Source organism: Enhydra lutris, unplaced genomic scaffold (genome assembly GCF_002288905.1).
Source record: "Enhydra lutris kenyoni isolate GAN:26980312 unplaced genomic scaffold, ASM228890v2 scaffoldscaffold62, whole genome shotgun sequence".
Lineage (NCBI taxonomy): Eukaryota > Metazoa > Chordata > Mammalia > Carnivora > Mustelidae > Enhydra > Enhydra lutris.
This window is the reverse complement of record NW_019154146.1, coordinates 9,689,491-9,717,486: the sequence shown is the minus strand read 5'-3', so window position 1 is coordinate 9,717,486 and position 27,996 is coordinate 9,689,491. Positions and strand designations below refer to the sequence as shown.

The following is a 27,996-nucleotide window of genomic DNA, read 5'->3' as shown; positions in this document are numbered from 1 at the left end:
TCATTTCTTTTGATGGCTGCATAGTATTCCATTGAGTATATATACCACATCTTCTTTATCCATTCATCTGTTGATGGACATCTAGGTTCTTTCCATAGTTTGGCTATTGTAGACATTGCTGCTATAAACATTCGGGTGCACGTGCCCCTTCAGATCAATACGTTTGTATCTTTAGGATAAATACCCAGCAGTGCAATTGCTGGGTCATAGGGGAGTTCTATTTTCAACATTTTGAGGAACCTCCATGCTGTTTTCCAGAGTGGTTGCACCAGCTTGAATTCCCACCAACAGTGTAGGAGGGTTCCCCTTTCTCCACATCCTCGCCAGCATCTGTCATTTCCTGACTTGTTAATTTTAGCCATTCTGACTGGTGTGAGGTGATATCTCATTGTGGTTTTGATTTGTATTTCCCTGATGCCGAGTGATATGGAGCATTTTTTCATGTGTCTGTTGGCCATCTGGATGTCTTCTTTGCAGAAATGTCTGTTCATGTCCTCTGCCCATTTCTTGATTGGATTATTAGTTCTTTGGGTGTTGAGTTTGCTAAGTTCTTTATAGATTTTGGACACTAGCCCTTTATCTGATATGTTGTTTGCAAATATCTTCTCCCATTCTGTCAGTTGTCTTTTGGTTTTGTTAACTGTTTCCTTTGCTGTGCAAAAGCTTTTGATCTTGATAAAATCCCAGTAGTTCATTTTTGCCCTTGCTTCCCCTGCCTTTGGGGATGTTCCTAGGAAGATGTTGCTGCGGCTGAGGTCGAAGAGGTTACTGCCTGTGTTCTCCTCAAGGATTTGGATGGATTCCTTTCTCACATTGAGGTCCTTCATCCATTTGGAGTCTATTTTCGTGTGTGGTGTAAGGAAATGATCCAATTTCATTTTTCTACATGTGGCTGTCCAATTTTCCCAACACCATTTATTGAAGAGGCTGTCTTTGTTCCATTGGACATTCTTTCCTGCTTTGTCAAAGATTAGTTGACCATAGAGTTGAGGGTCTATTTCTGGGCTCTCTATTCTGTTCCATTGATCTATATGTCTGTTTTTGTGCCAGTACCATGCTGTCTTGATGATGACAGCTTTGTAATAGAGCTTGAAGTCTGGAATTGTGATGCCACCAACTTTGGCTTTCTTTTTCAATATTCCTTTGGCTATTCGAAGTCTTTTCTGGTTCCATATAAATTTTAGGATTATTTGTTCCATTTCTTTGAAAAAAATGGATGGTACTTTGATAGGAATTGCATTAAATGTGTAGATTGCTTTAGGTAGCATAGACATTTTCACAATATTTGTTCTTCCAATCCAGGAGCATAGAACATTTTTCCATTTCTTTGTGTCTTCCTCAATTTCTTTCATGAGTACTTTATAGTTTTCTGAGTACAGATTCTTAGTCACTTTGGTTAGGTTTATTCCTAGGTATCTTATGGTTTTGGGTGCAACTGTAAATGGGATTGACTCCTTAATTTCTCTTTCTTCTGTCTTGTTGTTGGTGTAGAGAAATGCAACTGATTTCTGTGCATTGATTTTATATCCTGACAGTTTACTGAATTCTTGTACAAGTTCTAGCAGTTTTGGAGTGGAGTCTTTTGGGTTTTCCACATATACTATCATATCATCTGCAAAGAGTGATAGTTTGACTTCTTCTTTGCCAATATGGATGCCTTTAATTTCCTTTTGTTGTCTGATTGCTGAGGCTAGGACTTCTAGTACTATGTTGAATAGCAGTGGTGATAACGGACATCCCTGCCGTGTTCCTGACCTTAGCGGAAAAGCTTTCAGTTTTTCTCCATTGAGAATGATATTTGCGGTGGATTTTTCATAGATGGCTTTGATAATATTGAGGTATGTGCCCTCTATCCCTACACTTTGAAGAGTTTTGATCAGGAAGGGATGCTGTACTTTGTCAAATGCTTTTTCAGCATCTATTGAGACTATCATATGGTTCTTGTTCTTTCTTTTATTAATGTGTTGTATCACATTGATTGATTTGCAGATGTTGAACCAACCTTGCAGCCCTGGAATAAATCCCACTTGGTCGTGGTGAATAATCCTTTTAATGTACTGTTGAATCCTATTGGCTAGTATTTTGGTGAGAATTTTTGCATCTGTGTTCATCAAGGATATTGGTCTGTAGTTCTCTTTTTTGATGGGATCCTTGTCTGGTTTTGGGATCAAGGTGATGCTGGCCTCATAAAATGAGTTTGGAAGTTTTCCTTCCATTTCTATTTTTTGGAACAGTTTCAGGAGAATAGGAATTAGTTCTTCTTTAAATGTTTGGTAGAATTACCCCGGGAAGCCATCTGGCCCTGGGCTTTTGTTTGTTTGGAGATTTTTGATGACTGTTTCAATCTCCTTACTGGTTATGGGTCTGTTCAGGCTTTCTCTTTCTTCCTGGTTCAGTTCTGGTAGTTTATATGTCTCTAGGAATGCATCCATTTCTTCCAGATTGTCAAATTTGCTGGCGTAGAGTTGCTCATAGTATGTTCTTATAATTGTCTGTATTTCTTTGGTGTTAGTTGTGATCTCTCCTCTTTCATTCATGATTTTATTGATTTGGGTCCTTTCTCTTTTCTTTTTGATAAGTCTGGCCAGGGGTTTATCAATCTTATTAATTCTTTCAAAGAACCAGCTCCTAGTTTCGTTGATTTGTTCTATTGTTTTTTTGGTTTCTATTTCATTGATTTCTGCTCTGATCTTTATGATTTCTCTTCTCCTGCTGGGTTTAGGGTTTCTTTCTTGTTCTTTCTCTAGCTCTTTTAGGTGTAGGGTTAGGTTGTGTACCTGAGACCTTTCTTGTTTCTTGAGAAAGGCTTGTACCGCTATATATTTTCCTCTCAGGACTGCCTTTGTTGTGTCCCACAGATTTTGAACCATTGTGTTTTCATTATCATTTGTTTCCATGAATTTTTTCAATTCTTCTTTAATTTCCTGGTTGACCCATTCATTCTTTAGAAGGATGCTGTTTAGTCTCCATGTATTTGGGTTCTTTCCAAATTTCCTCTTGTGATTGAGTTCTAGCTTCAGAGCATTGTGGTCTGAAAATATGCAGGGAATGATCCCAATCTTTTGATACCGGTTGAGACCTGATTTAGGACCGAGGATGTGATCTATTCTGGAGAATGTTCCATGTGCACTAGAGAAGAATGTGTATTCTGTTGCTTTGGGATGAAATGTTCTGAATATATCTGTGATGTCCATCTGGTCCAGTGTGTCATTTAAGGCCTTGATTTCCTTGTTGATCTTTTGCTTGGATGATCTGTCCATTTCAGTGAGGGGAGTGTTAAAGTCCCCTACTATTATTGTATTATTGTCGATGTGTTTCTTTGATTTTGTTATTAATTGGTTTATATAGTTGGCTGCTCCCATGTTAGGGGCATAGATATTTAAAATTGTTACATCTTCTTGTTGGACAGATCCTTTGAGTATGATATAGTGTCCTTCCTCATCTCTTATTATAGTCTTTGGCATAAAATCTAATTGATCTAAGGATTGCCACTCCTACTTTCTTCTGATGTCCATTAGCATGGTAAATTCTTTTCCACCCCCTCACTTTAAATCTCCAGGTGTCTTCGGGTTTAAAATGAGTTTCTTGTAGGCAACATATAGATGGGTTTTGTTTTTTTATCCATTCTAATACCCTGTGTCTTTTGATTGGGGCATTTAGCCCATTAACATTCAGGGTAACTATTGAGAGATATGAATTTAGTGCCATTGTATTGCCTGTAAGGTGACTGTTATTGTATATTGTCTCTGTTCCTTTCTGATCTACTACTTTTAGGGTCTCTCTTTGCTTAGAGGACCCCTTTCAATATTTCCTGTAGAGCTGGTTTGGTGTTTGCAAATTCTTTCAGTTTTTGTTTGTCCTGGAAGCTTTTAATCTCTCCTTCTATTTTCAATGATAGCCTAGCTGGATATAGTATTCTTGGCTGCATGTTTTTCTCGTTTAGTGCTCTGAATATATCATGCCAGCTCTTTCTGGCCTGCCAGGTCTCTGTGGATAAGTCTGCTGCCAATCTAATATTTTTACCATTGTATGTTACAGACTTCTTTTCCCGGGCTTTCAGGATTTTCTCTTTGTCACTAAGACTTGTAAATTTGACTATTAGGTGACAGGGTGTGGACCTATTCTTATTGATTTTGAGGGGTGTTCTCTGAACCTCCTGGATTTTGATGCTTGTTCCCTTTGCCATATTGGGGAAATTCTCTCCAATAATTCTCTCCAATATACCTTCTGCTCCCCTCTCTGTTTCCTCTTCTTCTGGAATCCCAATTATTCTAATGTTGTTTCGTCTTATGGTGTCACTTATCTCTCGAATTCTCCCCTCGTGGTCCAGTAGCTGTTTGTCCCTCTTTTGCTCAGCTTCTTTATTCTCTGTCATTTGGTCTTCTATATCGCTAATTCTTTCTTCTGCCTCATTTATCCTAGCAGTGAGAGCCTCCATTTTTGATTGCACCTCATTAATAGCTTTTTTGATTTCAACTTGGTTAGATTTTAGTTCTTTTATTTCTCCAGAAAGGGCTTTTATATCTCCCGAGAGGGTTTCTCTAATATCTTCCATCCCTTTTTCGAGCCCGGCTAGAACCTTGAGAATCGTCATTCTGAACTCTAGATCTGACATATTACCCATGTCTGTATTGATTAGGTCCCTAGCCTTTGGTACTGCCTCTTGTTCTTTTTTTTGTGGTGAATTTTTCCGCCTTGTCATTTTGTCCAGATAAGAGTATATGAAGGAGCAAGTAAAATACTAGAAGGATGGCAACAACCCCAGGAAAATATGCTTTAGCCAAATCAGAAGAGATCCCAAATCGTGAGGGGGGAGAAAGGGGATAAAAAGAATTAGAGAAAGAAAAAAAGAAAAAAAAAGAAACAATTAAAAGAAGAAAATGAATAAAGAAAAAATATAAAAAAGAAAAAATATATTAGATAAACTAGTTAAAAAACGTTAAAAAAGAAAAGGGTAAAAGTTTAAAAAATTTAGCAGAAGAAGAGGAAAAAAATTGAAAAAGAAAAAAAAATTAACTGCAAGGCTAAAGAATCATGGGGAGAAAGCCATGAGCTCCGGCTTTGCTTTCTCCTCCTCTGGAATTCCGCTGCTCTCCTTCGTATTGAAACCGCACTCCTTGGTAGGTGAACTTGGTCCTGGCTGGGTTTCTTGTTGCTCTTCTGGGGGAGGGGCCTGTTGTAGTGATTCTCAAGTGCCTTTGCCCCTGGCGGAGTTGCACCGCCCTTACTCAGGCCGGGCGGAGTAATCCGCTCGGGTTCGCTTTCGGGAGCTTTTGTTCCCTGAGCGCTTTCCGTAGAGTCTGGAGGGCGGGAATGAAGATGGCGGCCTCCCGGTGTCCGGCCCGGAGGAGCCGAGAGCCCGGGGCCCCACTCCTCAGTGCGCCCTCAGAGAACAGCGCCGATTTACTCCCGTCACCCTGCCTCCGGCCGCGCTCCGAGCTGACCGAGCCTGCGACCGGTTCAAGGTAACCCCGAGCTTAGAGTCACTCCTCGGCTCTGTCTCTGTAGCCGGCTTCCCCGTTCTAATACCTGTAAGCTCTGCGACCCTCAGACACCCCTGATCCTTCTGTGACCCTGCGGGACCTGAGGCCGCGCTGACCCCGCGTGGGCTTCACCCCGGTTAAGCCTCTGGAGCGATGTCCCTCAGCGGAACAGACTTTTAAAAGTCCTGATTTTGTGCTCCGTTGCTCCGCTGCTTGCCGGGAGCCGGCCCCTCCCCCCGCGGTCTATCTTCCCGTCGCTTTGGATTCACTTCTCCGCCAGTCCTACCTTTCAGAAAGTGGTTGATTTTCTGTTTCTAGAATTGCTGTTCTTCTTCTCTTCGATCTCCCGTTGCATTTGTAGGTGTTTGCAATCTTTAGATAAGCTATCTAGCTGATCTCCCGCTACCTGAAGTAGTCTCAGCTGCTACTTCTCCGCCATCTTGACTCCTCTCCATTTGATCCTTTCTTAGTCAACCCGCATCTCCTAAGAATAAGCCTGCCTTCTCCAATATACTCACAATGCCATGACAACACCCACATACATTAATGAAAATCTTCCAAAACCATCTAAAATCCAGTCTAACTCCATATTCAAATTTCTCCAAGTGTTCAAAATATACCTTCAGTGCTGTTCTTTAAAACCAGGATTTGATTAAGTCTCTTTAGTATCTTTTAATTCTTGAAAAATTTCTCACCTTTCTTTTTCATGATGGCAACGTTTTAAAGAGATCAAGTAAGCTCTTCCATATCTAGCTCTAATTGTAGATTTGTTTGTAAAATCTATATTATTGATGCAATATTCTCATTATGAGAAAGTAGGGAGTGATTATCTAACAAATTTAAAATTTTAAAGCACTTAAGAGAAAAGGTTATATTTAGTGTCAATATTTATTTACAATTATCTAACAGTAATACATCCACAAAGTGGAAAGAAGAAGACTGTCCAAGGCAACAAAATTAAAATCACCCTTAAAATTAAATATAGCCCAAGAAAATAATGTCACTCAATTTTCCATAGCTATAAAAAATGTCAGTATAAGAAATGGGATAAGAAAAAAAGACCTCAAGTTGATCATCAGATGACTTTCAGATCATTGATAAAGACTCCAAGTTAAATATTTGATACTTACCAGCAAATGGGCCGCGCAGTATCTTGGCTGATGTTGCCAATACTTTTCTTACCGCTTTGTGAAGCTCTTTTCTTGCCTGGTAGGTGATTCCTAAGACAATTACAGATTAAGATAAAACCAAGTATATACTCTTAATGCTACACTTCCCTACTTTAAAGAAAAATGTATAAACTCTAAATTTTCTCAAAAAATATAAAATAGTTTTTAGGGTCACTATCAAAACAACTAAAACCATTATGTGAACACAGAGCTCTAGATCCCAAAATAAGACTGCTCTCCAGGTCCGGAAAAAGGTTAAAAACTAAACAAAAACAAAAACACAAACTAAAGCTAACAAATTCTCAGATGCGACATAAGATCAGCTACATTCAGGAAAGTGTCCCTGAACAACAGCCCTTCCCAAACTGAAATTTGGAAATACCTAACTATGGAGATGCCCTACTATGGAGATAAAGCTTTGCTATATGGATAAATTGTAAACCGTAAAAATTATCTGTGTAATTGAAATTGTAACACACTAGGTGAGACAATAAATACAAACAGGACAGATGGTGATTTATACAGCTGTAGAAAGGAAAGAGTGGAATCTGCCCCACTCAGAGAATATAATGCTGTAACAGACAAGGTTAGTCTGGCCAACACTATAGGAACAGGCAGCTGTAAGTCAAGGGTAGTGACTCACTAAGCTACACATATTTTAATGAAAAGATAGGCCTCTGCTCTAAAAGTTCGTGTTCAAGAGGCAACTGTCTGGTTACTAATTAGTTTTCCCTGTGACCTAAATACAGAGAAGAGGAATGTTTGGACTAGTAAAGACAAGTTTTCCAGCCTCCGTGACAAACTCTTTTTTCTCTCTTTAATAAGCTGGTATTCAGATTTATGAATCCATGTCATGATTTTAGTTTGCATGAATAAATCCCTTGAGGCCAAGAATATAACTGAGCTAAGTGACAAAATCATGTTTCTATACTTGGTGAACTGAAGGCCAGCCTCTGACCTGACCTCCACTATGGTGTGGAATTCCAAGTTTAGATTAAAACAGCTGGCTAGGGAGAGTTGCAAACCTGAGTTAAATATGGAAGTCCAAAATTTGGTCTTCAACTACTTCTTTAGGAATTTGGTTCTCATAGGATTTGTTGACTCCTAGAATGAGCTAAACCTACCTTGTTAATATTGTGTTTTTAATAGTCATTTTAAAAGTTAATAACTAGCTCCCGCTTTTCACAGAAATAGGATTACTTTACCATAAACTTACCATAATTTTCTCTGTCATCTAAAGAAACTGTGTGCACATATATATAGGACTTCATTTTTTCTCTTTCTACTACTTGAGTATCTAACGTCAAAGATTTCTTCAGGGCCCAAACTTCATAGGTAAGAAATAAAGAACCGCTGTAAAAGGAACAAAAAATTCATCATAAATACATGATCTAAAGGTAACAAAAGAGCCACCTTTTTTTTCTTTACATGACAGAGTAACAGCATGATATTGGTTACAGAGCTCATCAGATTACTGAGCACCACATAAACTGAATGGCTCGACCTGTGCAACAGCCGAGCTCTTGAACCTACGGGTTGAGAATATCTCCTGCAAGTGGTGAAAAAAGGCTGAAGGGCAGAATTTCCCAAAAAAAGGATGGGAAAAATAAGTGCTTAGTAAACACTGAGTGAAATCAAGCTTTCGGAACGAAAAGTTTTATATACACTAGTGATTTGCATCCCATGACGAAGAGAAATTTCCTCAACATATACCCTATTGATTGAGCCAGTCTTTTTTAATAAGCTTTCTGTTGTGGAATTTTTCATTCTCCTTGCTGGGAAATAATATATACACATACATAAGAGTATGTATGCATATAACAGATTCTATATACATACATATAAATGCAAGCACAAATGTGTCCACTTAATGAATAATAATAATTACAGGGGCATCTGGGTGGCTCAGTGGGTTAAGCCTCTGCCTTCAGCTCAGGTCATGATCCCAGGGTCCTGGGATCAAGCCCCGCATTGGGCTCTCTGCTTAACGGGGAGCCTGCTTCCCCCTCTCTCTCTGCCTGCCTCTCTGCCTACTTGTGATCTCTATCAAATAGATAGATAAAATCTTTTAAAATAATAATAATAATCATAATTACAATATCCAGGCAAAAAGCATTAACAGTACCCCAGAAGTCCACATTGTACACTTCCCCCATACTGACCCACTTTCTCATCTCTATAGCTAGTTACTACTTTGACTTTTATTACAATAATGTCCTTGTTTCGCTTTATACTTTGCCATCTATATATGCATCCTTAAACAACAGAGCTTATTTTGTCTGTCTGTGGGCTTCATCAGGATGGAGGGACACTGTACATATTCTTCTGCTCTTGTCTGTGACATTTGCTCATAGGGCTGCTGTGTCAGGAGTTCATGCATTTATATTTTCATATGGTATGTGACTCAGTGATGGGATGGCTATACCACAGCTTACCCATCCTATCACAGATAGGCATTCGGGGACTTTCTAGTTAGAGTCTGTTACAAATAATCCCGTTACACACCTTACACATCTACACTGTACACATGTGTATACGTTGCTCTGGGATACTCATCAAAGAAGGAGAATTACAGACCTTCTGACAGTATACATACTATTCAACTTGATTAGGTACTGCCAAAATCCTTTTCTAAAAAGTTTAGCAAATCTGTACTCCCATCACCAACATATTTCTCCTAAGAGCTAGGCCTAAAGTCAATTTTTAGTTGTGAAATACAATGTTCTTTGTTATGTACCCAAAATGAAGGTTGTTTTTTTCCTGATCAGACTGACATACACACTCCCTAAATCCAGACACAAAGGCTGCACTGTCTGGATTCAGGGCTGCGTAACATCAGTTATACTAAGAATATACCATATATTCTCCTGACCTTTGATTTATACCCCAAAGTTAAAGCAGGTGAGACAGAAGGGACAGACACTGTCCCTTAGAGCTTTAGAAAGCTCTAAAGAATCCTCTCCTCGGGCTGCCTGGGTGGCTCAGATGGCTGAGTATCTGCCTTTGCATGGGTCATGCTCTCCAGGTCCTGGGATTGAGCCCCGTGTCAGGTTCCCAGATCAGTGGGGAGTCTGCTTTTCCCTCTCCCTCTGCCTCTCCCCCTGCTTGTGCTCTGTCTCTCTCTAAAATAAATAAATTAAAAAAAAAAATCTCTGAGAGATCGGAGCACCCCAAAAGAGCAAATGCATCCAATATTTTTATTGTGCTTTCCATGAAAGACAAAATTCTTTACTAGAAATTATACGATTAATTTTCATTAGATTCCTGAATATAATTGTGAAACAGACAAAGTACATGACTATATCTTTTGCCTGGAATGATTCAAAGGGAAAAGTCATCTAACTGTGTTTTGTCTTGTATTAGTGTCATAGAGAAATGTATATATTTGAATAAAATGCCAAGTGCATCTCCTATAACATTTGAGCATCTCAGAGTTGTATATGTATGTGTGTGTATACATATGATGTTATATGTATAATAGTGAAAAAGAGTATTAACAAATACAGTGGAATAGTATTAGACATATATTAACATGTATACCCCCTTCCAAAAAAGGGGAAGAAGGTCACTCCATTCATTAAGCATGCGCCTCTGAAGAGCATCAGATGAAAGATATCGAACTGCTGGTTTTCTCGGCCAGCCTCAATCTTCTTTCATGAGAGCTCTATGGTGATTTAAGGGGTTTTCAAAAATAATTTTCGCTACAGTCAATTTTCACCTCTCTGACCCATGTTAGAACCTAACACAAGATGTGATTTTAGATATGGGAAAGCGAATTAGTGAGCCCCTGCCCCATATGGAGTCCAGTGCTCTTCTCCGAGCAACAGTGCCTGGTGGGTAGAATCCTCATTGTACCCTTGGACCAAAGATAAGACACCTCTCAGCCAGTTAAGTAACTGGATCGAGACGACACTGAAGTGGTAAAACCAGTGATTAATCTGCCTAATTCCAAAATCTATACCTATTTGCCACCCCATGCTACTGTAAACCACTTCCACTGGGATTTCAAATAGCATAAAGAAGCCAATGAACATTTCATAGTTGACACTTACCCTAAAATAAGTGATCCAGTGAACTTTATTACATTTCCTTCAAAAAGAAAGGAAAAAAGTCAATGTGATAAATTTCATTTTTAAAATGTGACAGGAAATAGGCAACAGTGTCTCTACCTATATTATGTAATTGGGTAAGAAGTTCCTGATATTTTTCCAGGAATATGATTACTATCAACACAAGGCTTCCTGTCCCCAGATAGACAAAGGAACCAACAAGCACTGGGTACAAAAATACACTCTGTATTTCATACTCATTCTCACTTCCTACTGTTCTCCTTCTCTTGTGTCTCTCACTCTGTCATCCCCAGCAAACCAGCGGAGACTCCAGTGCTACCACACCCGGAATGTTACCAGGCCTACAGCACTTCCACTGAATGCGACTGCCATGAAGCTAACATGCCTTCTGACTCCTATGTCACAACCAATTAAATAAGGGAATGGGGACAATTCTATCGCCACTAGGATGATACTGGGGGGATCATGTTTGCGAAGTAGGGACACAAAATGACTTTTCCTAAAGTAACTACTTTGCAGTTGGTGTTAAAGTGCCTTATGTATACAGCCCCATTAAAAATACTGGCAGGGAGCCTGCTTCCTCTTCTCTCTCTCTCTTCCTGCCTCTTGTGATCTCTGTCTGTCCAATAAAATAAATAAAATCTAAAAAAAAAAAATACTGGTTACATTCTACAAGTTTACTTAAAAATTTTTTGTTTAGAACTTGGAAAACTTTTGTTTTAATATAAAAAAATATATATCCTGGGGTGCCTGGGTGGCTCAGTCATTAAGCATCTGTCTTCAACTCAGGTCACGATCCCAGGGTCCTGGGATTGAGCCCCACATTGGGCTCCCTGCTCGGTGGGAAGCCTACTTCTCCTCTCCCACTCCCCCTGCTTGTGTTCCCCTTCTCACTGTGTCTCTGTCTGTTAAATAAATAAAATCTTTAAAAATATATATACATCCTAGTGGAAGACACAGCTAACTGTTTTTTCAATACACATAAGCCCCTTAATCCTTACTAACACAACTTAATTACTATCTAAAAATATTCAAATCCCCAACTCTTCTAGCTATGGCGGGTCATGCAACACAGGTGTAGCCCGTCAGATATAGAGGCAGATCCGTAAGCAGAGCTCCCTCCCCAAATAAAAAGATAAAGTTTCATAAGATGACTTTTGGCCTTTCTGCCTTCTTGATGTCTAGAGATTCAGCAACCATCTTGGGACCATAAGGACAATAAACATCATGGAGCAAGAAGACAGGAGGATTGCTAAACTGTGGTTCCTGCTCTAAATTGTCTCTATCTTAACTCCCTATTAAATAAAAAAAATGAGAACTTTACTAATTTAAGCCACCGCAGGCAAGTTTCTATTACATGTCCTGAACACAACCTTTACAGATACATTACCCATAAGCATCAGGTCCTGCTACCTGCCTGCAAAACCTACATGACTTTTAACTTACTGGATGTGTAGAGGTAGCCCATCATCAGAGTTTCAACTTAAGGCTACTGATAACACATTTATCCTCCCTACAGAGGGATAAGAAACTCAACTCAATCAACTTCTCTAGACATCAGGCAAGGGAGATGGACATTCCTCCCAAACTCTGAGACCTTAGTAGTGGTTCCAGAATTGGGAAGGGTATAGTTCGAGGAGGTCTGAAGGGATGAGATCAGAAGTTGTGACAGAGCTTCCTGACTGTGGGACTCCTCTAGCTTATTTTTCATTCTAAGATGGTGTCCTTCCCACCCCCAAACTCCACCCAACCCTGTGGGCCCCAGGAGCAGCTTGTTTCCCTCTCTACTGCTTGCTATGTTTCTTTTTCACTGGGTCTTGGGAACAGAATATAGTCTCATAGCCTTTCTCCTATCTAAATTCACTACTCTCCCATCCTAAATTCACTGCTCTTCATTCTTTAATAATGATGAGAGAAGAAAAGCTCCCTTCTATGTCCCAACCCCTTTTTATATTTAGAATACAAAATCATAGAATTTTCTACATGAAAAGGATCTATCCTAAAAAAAAGATTTATCTTAAAGAACAAATAGAAACTCCATGAAAACAGGGACTTTGTCTTAATCCATATTGTATCCTCAGGGCCTTGAATGGTACCTGGCACATAGCAGATAGTAAATAAATAATTTGCCAAATGAATGAAAGGTGATCTAGGCCTATCTTCTCTTTTACAAATAAAGATCAATAATAAATAAGATAAATAAAGATTTACAAATAAAGATAGCAGACCAGCACTAGATCCCAACCTCCCATTGGACAAGCACAACATTTCTGCTCATACTGAATTTCCAGAACCTAATACATGTGTCTGCCTCCTTATTTTGCAGAAACTTAATAATGAGAGTGTAGTGATACTTGAGTTTGAAAGGATGAGCCTGAATCTGACAAAAAACAGGGGAGGAAAAAGATTCCCAAGAAAAAGGAGTATTCGTGGCTCTGGTCCTACAAATTTGGGGTGCACCAATGGTATAGAAAAGACAGAAACAAATATGAGATTTATCATGGATTAAGTAAATTTTTGAGGAGGCCACGTGGAAAACTCAGCCTCCATTCTAGCATAGTTTCTTTAAGAAATACTGTTTCAGCTGTACTCACTGATATCTCTCCAGTATGTGGTACTTTTGGGCGGAGGAGTTAAGGTTCCTATTCTTCTGCAACAGATGATACAATAAGTAGCCAGGGACATTCTGTGTATTTAGAACAATTAAAACAAATTTAACTTGAGAGTTAATTAAAAACATTTAACTATAAGAACATGTCACAATCACAGTGGATTACCTACAGAGTTAGATTTTTCAAGACCAGGAAAAAAACTTTTCCATTAAAAAAGAAATTCCATCCTTAAAAAAGACATGCTAGAATAGTATTTTGTTAGTACTTTGATTATTATTCAAACTGAGTCCAACTGTGAACAATGATTCTTATGAAGCAGAAAAACACCAATTATTAATCAGAATGTCAATACAGAATTCTAAATTTTTTCAATATCTTTTAAAATATATATATGCATACAAAAATAGATATTTATATTTACCTTTGATGACTGAAGGCCCTACTGAAATGAAAGGTGCTCAAAATGGAAGACATACTTAGAACCCATGGAAGTATTTAGCTCTCCTCCAGCTCCCTCAGGATGGTACCCAGCATGGTTTAAAATCTTTGTCCACTGTTGGCATCCTATCAGAGAAGGAGAACTGTGGCTCAACTAACTTCATCGACTGAGTAAAGATGATTGAAATATGATGCAACGGTTTCTAGAACAACTCAGTATTCTAGAATCGTAACAGACTGTCTTTGGAAAAGACTTCTTTCTTTTGTTTTTGCTATAAAGGTAAAGAAGAAAAAGCGCATTGAGGGATTCATGTGAGAAAAGGTCTTTTGGTTCAACATATTAAAAGTTCTAGCTTTATACGGATAAGGGGGAAATTACTTGGTATATATACATGTAATAAATATCTGTTAGAGACAGCACAAAATAGGGGCACCTGGGTGGCTTAGTCAGTTAAGCATCTGGCTCTTGATCTCAGCTCAGGTCTTGATCTCAGGGTCGGGAGTTCAAGCCCTGAGTTGGGCTCCACATTAGGCGTGGTGCCTACTAAAAAAGAGAGAGAGAGAGAAAGAGAGAACACAAAATAAAAAGCTTTTACATTTTTTCTTGTAATTCCAGCACATCAATTAATGACTAAGCAAACTGGTTTAGGCAGAGGTAAACTTTAAAGGTCACTATTTTAAAGGTCATTGTTTCTTGTTTTATCACTTGTTAAATGAGTTGCTACTCATGAGTTCTCCATGAGACATAAGGATATAGAAAAAATGTTGTAAAGACTGCAATGAAGTAGATGCTCATGAAACCAGGGCAGAATGCAACATAAACTACTTTGAGTTTGCGTATAGATTTGCAATTTCATTACTACATGACAATTTAAGGAAAACAAAAATGCCGAGCAAAACTACCTATTGCTTCTTTTAATCCTGACACTACAAAAGCAATCAACTACAAAACATTATACAAATACTCTTTGCTATTACTTCTCTGGCCTAAAAAACTTCAGTGTTAACTTACATACTACCCCCCCACCACCACCCCAGCAGGCTTCCTTCCTACTAAATCCTCGGAATAAAGCTAAGTCTACGGGCAATATGTCCTCATCTTATTTCCTCCTTGGTTTCCTCAGACGACATCACTGCCCCTTGCTGCTCTCTCCAGAATAAACCGCTCCATCGCTGATTCTCCTCCATCCCCTCAGAGTGTTGATGGTTTCTCTGCTCTCCAGCCCCAACTAACCTTCCGTCCCGTACCTGCCTGGGAGTGCGCAGCCAGAAGGCTGTCCTTCCCTCCCTATACATCACTGTCTGCGTCCTTCCTCAACAGTACTAGACCCCCTCCTTTTTTTTCCCCTTTTTATTTATTTTAGAGAGAGAAACTTAAGCAGACTCCCCACTGAGCACGGAGCCTGATGTGGGCCTGGTCCCGTGACCCTGAGATCAGACCTGAGCAGACACCAAGAGTCAGATGCTTCAGCTGACTACACCACCCAGGCGCTCCCTAGACCCCCCCTCTTTCTAGTAGCCTGCAACCCTAACCTGAAACATGTGCTTTCTTTCTTCCTACACTGACAGCCAAAATGGGGTGCAGGGAAGGGGCTGGAGGGAAGGAGGGGGGTTAGGGAGTGGTTCAGGGAGAATAAAAGACAAACTGGGAGTGGGCTTTCAGACTCATTTCTGCTGTTCTTAATCAGCTCTCCCCTCACCCCCACAAAGACTGCTCTAAATGACCCAAAAACCCTTCTAAGCCTTCTAAGTCCATCCTCTCAAATGATCTTGTCTTTTATTTGGCTGAGAAAGTTAAAACTAGGAAATCACTCAACCTCTGTCCCCTTACCTACAAGCAAAGAAATATCCAGATATCAAGGGGCTTAACATTTATTCAAGGTGGGTAGGGGGGGCTCTTTAAAACACACACACACGGGGCGCCTGGGTGGCTCAGTGGGTTAAGGCCTCTGCCTTCGGCTCAGGTCATGATCTCAGGGTCCTGGGATCGAGCCGCGCATCGGGCTCTCCACTCAGCGGGGAGCCTGCTTCCCCTCTCTCTCTGCCTGCCTCTCTGCCTACTTGTGATCTCTCTCTGTCAAATAAATAAATAAAATCTTTAAACACACACACACACAATCACAAATACCAAAGTCGGTGCTAAAATGAAAGTTATCTAGAATGAGAAAAGATATAATAAGTGACTGGAGTCTTAGGAATTTTGATCTCTTTCTTCTGAGATTCCGTTAGACAATGTGTCAGAAATACTTGTATAGAAATGTTTCTGGATTACAATGTGGCATTCCCTCTCCCCCAGGACACTGAAACTCCTAGTAACTCATAGCACTCAGAGGGGCCCATGCAAGTAAGGCATCACCCAAAGCATAAGTTTCATAACTCCCCAGTAAATCCATCCTGGCCTGCAAATCTGTATTCATCTATATTCGTCTACACTGCCTTTTCCAGATTGCAAATGATCTTCTCCTCCATTGGTCTTCCCAGTTTCTGAGGAAAAGATCTTATTCCCTTTCCAAGGGGAAATCGTATTCTAGGTCTTATCTCTCTCACTTCCAAAGGGACCCTGATTCATTAATTAGCTGCTTTTCTCTTCTTAATCTTCACTCCCTTTCTTTCAGCTCTCTATTCCTCCTCCCTAAATACTGGATTTCCAATGTTCTCCCATCAAAATACAAAAACAAAACAAAAAACAAATGACTAGGGGGAAAACCCTCCCTCGATCCAAGTGCCTCTTGTCTCGCTTTCCTTCCTAAGATGCTTTCTCCAGTGTCCTCCTCTAGCACTGACAGCACCCCTTAAGGTCACCAGTGAGTGACATCTTTGTACCTAAATCCACTTTTCAGTCATCCTTTTGCTTTTTCTGAAGCATTTCATTTCTCTCTCCTTCTCTTGCTACTATGACTCCCTGTCTTCTAGTTTTACTCTCACAGGTCTGGCTGCTAATACTCATTCAACAAACACTTGTTGAGCACCTATCATCTGTCGGAGATGTAAACCTGAGATGTGAATAAGACCGCAGAGCCCCTGCCCTCACTGGGCTGGCAGGTGGCTCTGCTGTCTCCACTGGGTCCTTAAATATTAGTGTTCCAGAGGCTTCCACCTACTCTCCTCTTTTTCTCTCGGGCTATACTCTCTGGCTGAGTAATTTCAATTTTTCCTCACAAAGCTCTACCATAAGCTTGTGATTCCCAGATTTCTGTAACTAACCCAGGTCTGTCTGTTAAGCTGCAGGTACATACACATTTGACCGCCTAATGAACACTTCCACTTTGAAGGACCACAAACACCTAAAACCCAGAATGTCTAAAATCAAATAATCATATTCATAAAATCAAACATCCCAAGACCATTTATTTCCAAACCATAGTTTCCTCAGTGATTAGAAAAGTCCTCCATACACCGAGGTCGAACCTACCTAGGGTTCATTTCTGGACAATTTTTGCATAACTGATCTGTTTGTCTAAACTTACATCAATGAGGTAACATCTTTCTTAGTTCCTGTATCTTTGAAATAAATCTTGACAGCTTCTAGAGTGAGCACTCATGGTTTGGCTCCCTTTCTGTTTTTATCTCATTTTATTTTTCCTTCCCTTCCCCTATGTCCATCTGTTTTGTTTCTTAAATTCTACATATTAGTGAAATCAGATGGTATTTGTCTTTCTCTGACTTACTTCGCTTAGCATAATACTCTCTAGTTCCATCCACCTCAGTGCAAATGGCAAGATTTCATTCTTTTTGATGGTTGAGTAATATTCCATTGTATATATGTACCACATCATCTTTATCCGTTCATCTGTCAATGGACATCTGGGCTCTTTCCATATTTTGTATCTGCCATCTCTATTCTTTGGTGAAGAGTCTGTTGAAATCTTTTGTCCATTTTTAATAAGGCTGTTTGTTTTCTTATTGAGTTTTAGAAATACTTTATATATTCTGGGTAAAAAATCTCTGTTAGATTTATAATTTACAAATATTTTCTTCCAATCTATGGCTTGCCTTTTCATTGTCTTAACTGTGTTTTTAGAAAGTAAAAGTTCTCTGGGGTGCCTGAGTGGTTCAGATGGTTAAGTATCTGTCTTTGGCTCTGGTCATGATTTTCCAGGTCCTGGGATCGAGCCCCAAACTGGGCTCCCAATTCCGCAGGGAGTCTACTTCTCTCTCTTCATCTGCCTCTTCCCCTGCTTGTATTCTGTCTCTTTCAAATGGATAAATAAAATCTTTAAAAATTAAAAAGAGAAAGCAAAAGTTCACAATTTTGATAAAGTCAAATTAATCAATTTTTACTTTATGGATCATGCTTTTGCTATTGTAAAAAAAGAAATCTTTGGCTAACCCAAGATCACCAAGATATTTTCCTATACCTTTCTCTGTAAGATTAATAGTTTTAGGTTTTTACATTTCAATTTATGATCTATTCTAAGTGAATTTTTGTATAGGGTGAAGAGTATTGATCAGGGTTCTTGGTTTTTTTTTTTTCTTTTTTTGCACACAAATATGCAATTGCTTCAGAATTATTTGTTGAAAAGACTATCATTTCCTCATTTAATTCCCTTTGCATCTTTGCCCAAAAAATTGACCATGTGTATATGTGTCTACTATTACATACTATTTCATTAATTTATGTTGACCCAATCTTTTCCAATGCCACACTTTCCTGATTATCATAGATTTATAGTAATCTTAAAATTAAATAATGTTTCTTGAACTTGGTTGTTCTTTTAGAAAATTGTTTTTGCTATCCTAGTTTGTCTTTCCATATAAATTTTAGAATCATCTTATTTCTACAAAAATAATTCTCCTGAGTTTGTGATTAATACTGAGTCTTCAAACCATGAACATGGATTACCTCTCCATTTGTTCTGTCATCTTTTTTTTTTTTTTTGCACCTATGTTTGATCATTTCCAGCATACGAACACTGCCGGGTATTTTAAAATTTTTATACCAAAGTATTTCCCGGGTTTTGGTACAACTGTAAATAATACTTTCAGGATTTTTTCTTTTTAATTTCAATTTCCAATTGTTCTTTGTTAATATATGAAAATGATTAATTCTGTGTAATGATTGATTCTGTGTATTTCCTTATATCCTGTGACCTTGCTAACCCAACTCATTAATTCTGGGGCTTTTTTTTTTTTTTTTTTAGGGGGGTGACTATTTAGGATTTCTACATACCCAATTATATTTCCTGTGAATAGAAACAGTTCAATTTCTTCCTCTCCAATCTATATGCCTTCTATTTCTTAATCTTGCTTTATTTGATGGGGTAGGACCTCCAGTAAAATACCAAACAGGAGTAGTGAAAGCAGATATCCTTATATCGTTCCTGATCTTGGGAGGAAATCTCCCAGTCTTTCATCGTTAAGGATGATGTTAGCTGTAGACTTTTTTGTAGATGTCCTTTACCTGTTTGAGGACATTCTCTTCTATTCATAAATTGCTGAATTTTGACAAAAGCATTTTGTGCATCTATTAAGGTGAACATGTGATTTTCTGTAGTCTGTTAATATGTTACACTGACTAATATTTTAAGAATAAATTGAAATAATGATATATTAGATATGTTTTATTTGATTTGCTAGTATTTTGTTAGGGATTTTTGTATCTATGTTCATGACAGATATTAATCTCTAGGTTTTTGTTTTTGTTTTTGGTGAGATCTTTCATTTTCCCATGAAGATAATGTTGGTCTTATAAAATAAGCTAATTAAGTATTCCATCTTCTTCTATATTCTGGAAAATTTTATGTGGAACTGGTATTTCTCGTTCCATAAAAGGTTTTAATAAATATTCCTGTATTATCTTTTTAAAGTCTTAGGATCTAAAATGAGGCCTTCTCTTCTATTCCTGATTTTGGCAATTTGTGTCTTCTCTTTTTTTTCTTATCCTGAATGGCTAGAGGTTTGTCAATTTTATCGATATTTTCAAAGAAGCAGCTTTTAGTTTCATTGAATTACCTTGTTTTTCTATTATCAATCTCATTGATCTGGGCTTTATTTACCTTTGTTTTATTTCATCAGTCTCTGTTCTCTGCTTGTTTTGATTTCAAATACCTCTTCCCTCTCAAGCATCTTTTTTTTTTTTTAAGATTTTATTTATTTATTTGACATGGAGAGAGGGAACACAAGCAGGGGGAGTAAGAGAGGAAGAAGCAGGCTTCCACTGAGCAGGGAGCCCTATGCAGGGCTCGATCCCAGGACTCTGGGATCATGACCTGAGCCAAAAGCAGACGCTTAACGACTGAGCCACCCAGGCTCGCCCCCCAACCCCCAAGCATCTTAAAACTGAAGCTTAAATCGCTGATTTAAGGTTCTTTCTTTTCTGTCACTATTTAACACTAAAAACTTCTCAAGTGCTGCTTGGCTGCATCCTTCAAGTTTGGATATACTATTATTTTCCTTTCATTCAATTAAAAATATCTTCTGGGGTGCCTGGGTGGCTCAGGTCACAATCTCAGGGTCCTGGGATCAAGCCCCATGCTGGGAATACCTGCTCAGAGGAGAGTCTGCCTTTTCCTATCCCTCCTCCTCTGCCCCTCACACCATTCATTGCTCTATCAAATAAATAAAATACTCAAAAAATATATTTTCTAATTATATTGTGACTTCCTTTTCAACCCATGGAATATTTAGAAGTGTGTTAATTTCCAAGTATTTGGTAATTTCCAAATATGTCTGTTGATTTTTAGCTTAATTCCGTTGTGGTTGGAGAACAGGCTTTGTATATTTTCAATTCTTGAAAAACTTGGTTTGCTTTATGGCACAGAATATGGTCTGTCTTGGTGAATGTTCCACATGCACTTGAAAAGAATGTATATCCTGGTTTGTTTGGGGGCAGAGGGCTCTACAAAAGTCTATTAGGTCAAATTGGTTGGTTGTGTTTTTCAGATCTTCTCCTTACTGATTTTATGTCAGCTCATTCTGTTGATTACTAAAACAGGAATAGTGAAGGCAGGGGCTAATCAGATCACCTAAGTCCTTTCAGCTAAGTTAAGGTGTCTGAAGTTCACCTTGAGTTATGGGAAGCTGTTAGGCGATTAACCTTAATAAAAAAATTTTTTCAAAAAACTTTTTTTTCAAACTTGACAAGATTGAAAATAGGCTGGAGGAAAGCCAAAGCAGCAGTGCGGAAAACTACTGGGAAGGCATTTAATGATCATTAAAAAGAAACATGTACTTGATTTAAAGCAGTGGCTCTGAGAATGATGAAAAAACAGATTAAGGAACTATTAAGAGAAGAGAATCTAATAATCACTTGAAAAAGGTGGAGAATAATGAATACCAGGGAGGAGATGGTTATGGTTCCCAGTTTCTGATTTGGAATACTGGGGTATACAGGGGTATATACGGGTTAATATTTACCAAAATAGGGAAATACAGGAATGGAAATTGATTTGAGAAGAAGGATGAATTCCCATTAACATGGTGAGATTAAGTTTCCTATAAAATATTCATGTAAAGATGTCCATTAAATTATCTCAGTTCAGCAAACAGGTCTAAGCTAGATAGACTTATGAGTCATTAGCACATACTATTAATTGAAACCATTTGTTGGAGTGAATTTATTGAAGAATGGTATATATATATAAAAGAGCTTATCCAAATGTCATTTTAGGATTATCAGATTATTAAAATGCAGATTCTCAGGAACTACTTTATATTGGATTTCTGTTTTCACCCTCAGGAGGCTGAAACCAAGGTGTCCCAGGGCTGCATTACTTACTGAAAGCTCTAAGGGAGAATGCACTTGCACACTCACTCAGGCTGTTGGCAGGATTCAGTTCCACGCAGCTGTCAGACTGAAGCCCTTGTTTCCTGGCTAGGGGTTGTCTGCGTGCCACCCTCGGATCTCTGTAGGTAGCATTCTACAGTTCAGAACTGGTAATAGTTTATCCTTTTCACATTGCCTTATCTCTGACACTTCTGCTTTCCTATTCCACTTTTAAGAACTCATATGGTATTAGGCCCTGTCAGATAATCTAAAATAATCTCCCTAGCTTAAGTTCTAGAACTTTCCATCCGCAAAGACCCTTTTTTTGCCATACAATGTAACATATTCACAGGTTCCAGGGATTTGGGCATGGATATCTATGAAGGGCGTATTCTGCCTACCATAAGCTACTATAAGCATTCTGATATAACACTTCTTGTAGACCTATGTTTTCATTTTTCATTGATCTTGGGTAAATACTGAGGAGTGGAATTGCCGGGTCATAAGGCAGGTATATGTTTAACTTTATAAGATGCTGCCAGATATTTTCCCAGCATGATTGTACATTTTACACTGCAACCAATAATGAAGGAGTAGGAGAGTTCCAGCTGTTCAACATCCTCACTGATATTGGAGCTATTAGCCTTTCTGGTTTTAGCCATGTTAGTGGGGTATCCCCTTGTGTTTTTAATTTGCAAGCCCCTGGAAACTAATGATGCTGAGCACTTTTTCATATTCATGGCCATTTACATTTATTGGTGTGTGAAGTGTCTGTTCTTTTACTCATTTTTAACTTGGATTATTGGTGTTTCGAATGAGTTACTGGCTCTTTATTCATTCCGGAAACAAATTCTTTATCAGATAGATGTACAATATATACTGCAAATATCATCTCCTCTTCTGTGACCTTTCTATTCACTTTCTTAAAGGCACCTTTTGATGAACACAAGTTTTATTTTCATAATGTCTCTTTTATCAGATTTTTTCCTTTCATCGTTATTGCATTCTGTGTCCTGTCTCAGATATTGTTGCCTACTTCAAAGTCACAGAAATTCCCCTATAAGTTTGTTTTATCTTTTACTTTTAGGTCTTTGATCCATCTCAAATTAATTTTTGTATATTGGGTGAAATGGGTTCATTTTCCCCCCATATGGATATCCAATAGTTCAGCATTATTTGTTGAAAACTTTACTTTCGGGGCACCTGGGTGGCTCAGTGGGTTAAAGCCTCTGTCTTCGGCTCAGGCCATGATCTCGGGGTCCTGGGATGGAGTCCCATATTGGGCTCTCTGCTCAGCGGGGAGCCTGCTTCCCACCCCCACCCACCTCTCTGCCTACTTATGATCTCTGTCTGTAAATAAATAAATAAAATCTTAAAAAAAAAAAAAAAACAACATTTACTTTCCTCACTAAACTGATTGGTGCTTTGTTTGAAAATCAGTTGGCTATATAAGCATGGGCATATCTCTGGACTCTATTCCATTTCATTGATCCAATTGTTTATCCTTATATAAATACCACACCGTCTTGATCACTAGAGTTCTATAATAAATATTTAAGCTCGGTAGTACAAGTTCTCTGGTTTTGTTCTTCCTTTTCAAGATTGACTATTCTAGGTCTTTGGCACATTCATATAATTTTAAAGTCAGCTTGTCAATTTCTATTTTTAAAAAAAGCCTTTAGGATTATTATTGTGATTGCATTAAATATGCAACACTGGCTTTAAGTAGAGAACAGAGGAGAAATTATGAGGACACAGAAAGTAAAAATGGAGAGTTTAAAACCAAATGAAACAAATGCTCAAAAATTCCATTAAATTTGGGGCGCCTGGGTGGCTCAGTGGGTTAAGCCTCTGCCTTCGGCTCAGGTCATGATCCTGGGGACCTGGGATCGAGCCCCGCATCGGGCTCTCTGCTCAGCAGGGAGCCTGCTTCCTCCTCCTCTCTCTCTCTGCCTGCCTCTCTGCCTACTTGTGATCTCTCTCTGTCAAATAAATAAATAAAATATTAAAAAAAAAAATTCCATTAAATTTAACAACAAGGAAGTCACCAGAGCTTTTACAATGGTAGCTTCATTGCCCTGGTTGGAGAAGAAACCAAACTGGAACTAAATATCCCATTCCCTCTTCATTCTTACTAAAACCAACCAACCAACAGACCAAACAAACAACAACAAAAAACCCCTGAATTGTAGCCAGGCACACACATAACTGAATAAAGACTACATTATTTATCTTTCCCTCTACTTAATTGTGACCACTAATTAGAAAACAGCTAATGGGCTCTCAGTGGATGTGTCATCTGCAACTTCCTAGAAGTGTCCTTAAGACCATGTGCCTTTCCAAAAGACACCTGAAAAAGTGCTCGACATCACTCAGCATCAGGGAAATACAAATCAAAACCACAGTGAGATGCCACCTCACACCAGTCAGAATGGCTAAAATTAACAAGTCAGGAAACAACAGGTGTTGGCGAGGATGTGGAGAAAGGGGGACCCTCCTACACTGTTGGTGGGAATGCAAGCTGGTGCAGCCACTCTGGAAAACAGTATGGAGGTTACTCAAAAAGTAGAAAATAGAGCTACCCTAAGACCCAGCAATTGGACTACTGGGTATTTACCCTAAACATACAAATGTAGTGACCCGAAGGGGCACGTGCACCCGAATGTTTATAGCAGCAATGTCCACAATAGCTAAACTATGGAAAGAGCCTAGATGTTCATCAACAGATGAATGGATAAAGATGTGGTATACATATACAATGGAATATTAGGCAGCCACCAAAAAGACCGAGGAATCTTGCCATTTGCAACAATGTGGATGAAACTAGAGGGTATTATGCTAAGCAAAATAAATCAGAGAGGGACAATTATCATATGATCTCTGATTTGAGGAATTTGAAAAACAAGACAGAGGATCATAAGGAAAGGGAGGAGAAAAATGAAAGACAAAACCAGAGAGGGGGACAAACCTTAAGAGACTCTTGGTCTCAGGAAACAAACTGCAGGTTGATGGAGTAGAGAGGGGTGGGAGGGATGGGCTGGCCGCTTGATGGACAATGGGGAGGGCATGTGTTACGGTGAGTGCTGTGAATTGTGTAAGACTGAGGAATCACAGACCTGTACCCCTGAAACAAATAATACATTATATATTAATTAAAAAAAAAAAAAGAGTATGTGCCTTTCTTCACCTTTCCCTTTTCCCTCTTGCTATGAGCAGGTGACAGCTGGACTTAAAGCAGCCATCTCAGCCACGAGGTAGCATGCCAAAGAAGGCAGAACAGCAAGGAAGAGGAGCCCAAGGCCCTGATGATCATGGAGCTGCTGCCACACCAGCTACGGCCTGCCTAGCTATGGAATCTTATGCAGAGTTAAGGCATTATCATCATCTATTTCCTTTGTAATGTACCCAAACCCAACTCTAACCCATCACAGTTTTAACTATCTATATGCCAGTGATCCCAAAGTTGTACCTTCAGCCAGACTCTTTTCAGACTCATCTGTCCAAAAGCTACCGGAATATTTCCACTTAGATATCCAAAAGGTCTTTCAAATTTAACTGTCCAAAAACACTGTTCTTTATTTCTTTTCTCCCTAAAATCTTGCTCTACTCATCCTCCCCACTGCAAGCAAATGGCAAATGGTTTGGGGTTATAAATGAGAACTGATCTATCTTGTAGCTCAAGGAAAACACCTAAGTGTTGCCTGATTCCTTGGTTTCCCTCACCCTCTTCAAGTTAAGTTTTGATAAGGGACTTCATTTGATTTTCTTTCAAAACTGACTTGGCTATTCTTAGTCCTTAAGTCCTTTCCAAATATATATATATATATATATATATATATATATATATATATTAGGTTCAGCATGTCAAGTTCCATGAAAAAATCATGAACAATTTTAACTGGAATTGTACTGAATTTGCAGAATTGGGGAAAACTGACACCTTTATGATATTGAGTATTCCCATCCATGCATACGGTGTATCTCTTCATTTACTTGGGTCTTCTGTTATGTGTTTCAATAGAACATTATAACTTCCTCCCTAGGGGACTATACAGCTTCAGTGTGATCTGTTTCTAGATACCTTTAGTTTTGAACACTGGTACAAATAGTACCTGTTTTTTAAATTTAAAATTCCCAGTTAGTTATTGCTGATACATAGAAGTTTTTTTTTTTTAATTCAGAAATCCTTCTGAAGGCCATTTTTCACCATTTATTAATACTTCTCTTTCCCTCTGATTTGTGATCTCTTCCCTTACCTTATACATGCATGTGTATGTATGCCTACACATAGGCACACACATTTCTCTGTTGTTTTGTTTCTGGGATGTTTATTCTGTTCCATTGTTTTGTCTTGTACTACTACCACACTGTCTTGTGCTGTACTTTTATATTTTGATAGCATTACTCTTCTGTCTCAAGCTCTTCTTGGCTATTTATGTTAGTTTACTTTTCCAGATAAATACTGCAATTATTTTGCAGCTTTCGCCCCAGAGCCTACCTAAGTTATATCATTTGGGGGCTCTGAAGGCCATTCTGACACTCTGTAAACAAAGCAGCCTTTCCAATCACTCTTTATTATATCACCATCTACCTTCTCGTTAACTGATTTTGCTATCTTTCTCCTCCCCACCCCCAATGAAATTGGTTGCTTGTTAATCACTGTATTCCCAGTGTCTACAACAGTGTCTTCACACATACCAGGTGCACAAAAATGTTTAAATAAATGGATGGAGATTTTAAATCCGGATTCAGAGAAACACAGTAAGAAAAGCAGGTTTTGAAGTAATGGTGAAAGATAAGAACTCGCTCAGTTTAAGAGGAGAGGCTTAGATTACTCACAGGTGATTCATGTGTAGGCCTCACGCCAGCACCTGGGGCACAAGAGTGGAGGGTCGATGAAATGTTCAGGAGGAGAATGCTTGCAAGGGGGTAAAAAAAAAAAAGGAAAGAAAAGATACTTGGAAATAACTAGTGCCGAGGAAGATGTGGGAAAAAAGAAACCCTTGTGCATTCCCCACCTTGGTGGGAATGCAAACTGGTGCAGCCACTGTGGAAAACAGTACAGAAGTTCCTCAAGGGGTGCCTGGGTGGCTCAGTGGGTTAAGCCTCTGCCTTCCGCTCAGGTCATGGTCTCAGGGTCCTGGGATCAAGCCCCCATCCGGCTCTCTGCTCAGCAGGGAGCCTGCTCCCCCCTCTGCCTGCCTCTCTGCCTACTTGTGATCTCTGTCAAATAAATAAAAATCTTTTTAAAAATTAAAAAAAAAAAGAATGGAATCTTGCCATTTGCAACAACATGGATGGATCTAGAGATTATAATGGCAAGTGAAATAAATCAAAGACAAATATGGTAAGATTTCACTCATATGTGGAATTTAAGAAACAGAAAAAAGAAAAGCAGACTCTTAAATATAGAGAATTGGTTGTCAGGGAGAAGGTGGATGGACAGATGCAGGAAATACGTGAAGGGGATTAGAGTACACGGACAGTGATGAGCACTGAGTAATGCACAGCATTGTTGAATCCTTATATTGTACACCTGAAATTAATGCTACCTTCCGTGTCAATTATACTTGAATAAAGAATTTTAAAAATTAAAAAAGTCATAAAAATATTTGAATGAGAAAAAGACACTTTGTAAGAACCATACCTAGGGCGAGCGCAGAACCAGCAATACGGAAACCAAAAAGAGGAAAAAATGTGAGGGCTGAGAAGAGGGAAATGAATATAAGAGCTGGGTTTATTAATCACATAAACACATGTAGTAATGTGCGGCATTAGCTTAACTGGGAAATACAATTTAACCTAAGGACGCTACGCAAGAGCCTCATACCTCCACCGGTAAAGAGAATTAGAGAGCTCTATTAAACTACACATCAAAATTTGGGGAAAGGATTAATTCTGGAACCCTTTGGGGTCTTACAGTGACCGTTCGGGGCTTAAAAACCTAACCGCATTCGATCTATCCACCTTCTCGGGTCCCAGTTAGAAGCTGTGGGCTGGCAGTTCCGATTTGAATGAGACAGTCTCTTACTCCTCATCATCGTTCCGTGACAAGCCAGTGGAGGCTGATGGTACCCGCAGCTGCTTTGAGGGCCTCAGGGAGGAACAAGTGCTGGGCAGCGACCGGGAAAGAAGAGTCGGGCGGCTGCGGCTCCGGAGAGGCCCTCACTCCCCGCGACGCGTCGGCGGGTCAGCCGGTGTGTCAGGGGCCGTGCCCCCGCGCCGTCCTTCCACTCCCCGCCGCGCCGGCTTGCCGACGCCCTCGCCCGCCCCCACGCGCCCAGGCTCCCGTTCCTACCTGCACGGCACGCGAACTCGGCCAGCTCTCGCCGCTCGCCGCCGACCCAGGCGGCAGGGAGCCCACCTTCCTCGGCGGTTCCCAGCCTCAGCCCTGCAGCGGGCTACCGGCGGCACGTGACGCCGCCCCCGTCGCTCCCCGCCCCGCCCCTCGGCCCCCTTCGCGCTCCGCCTCCCGCCGGCGCGCCCCACCCACAAGAGCGTCGCTGACCGATGACGTAG

At 39.5% G+C, this 27,996-nt stretch overlaps 1 protein-coding gene across 6 annotated transcripts in view; it reads right to left on the bottom strand.

Moving 5' to 3' along the window:
* Nucleotides 1-14,269, bottom strand: part of LOC111158746 (serine active site containing 1) — a 50,425-nt gene extending 36,156 nt beyond the window's left edge. For 3 of the 6 annotated variants that reach the window (XM_022520984.1, XM_022520989.1, XM_022520987.1), the window contains exons 1-6: nucleotides 14,207-14,269; nucleotides 13,756-14,044; nucleotides 13,317-13,408; nucleotides 10,705-10,741; nucleotides 7,869-8,005; nucleotides 6,614-6,703 (exon numbers count right to left, since the gene is read on the bottom strand). In XM_022520984.1, coding sequence (XP_022376692.1) covers nucleotides 6,614-6,703; nucleotides 7,869-8,005; nucleotides 10,705-10,741; nucleotides 13,317-13,408; nucleotides 13,756-13,808 — 409 coding nt within the window. In that variant the 5' untranslated portion in view covers nucleotides 13,809-14,044; nucleotides 14,207-14,269. Of the gene's footprint in view, nucleotides 1-6,613; nucleotides 6,704-7,868; nucleotides 8,006-10,704; nucleotides 10,742-13,316; nucleotides 13,409-13,755; nucleotides 14,155-14,206 lie in introns of those variants that run through there. The other 3 variants (XM_022520983.1, XM_022520986.1, XM_022520985.1) reach the window with 3 other exon arrangements.
* Between the last annotated feature and the right edge of the window lie 13,727 nt (nucleotides 14,270-27,996).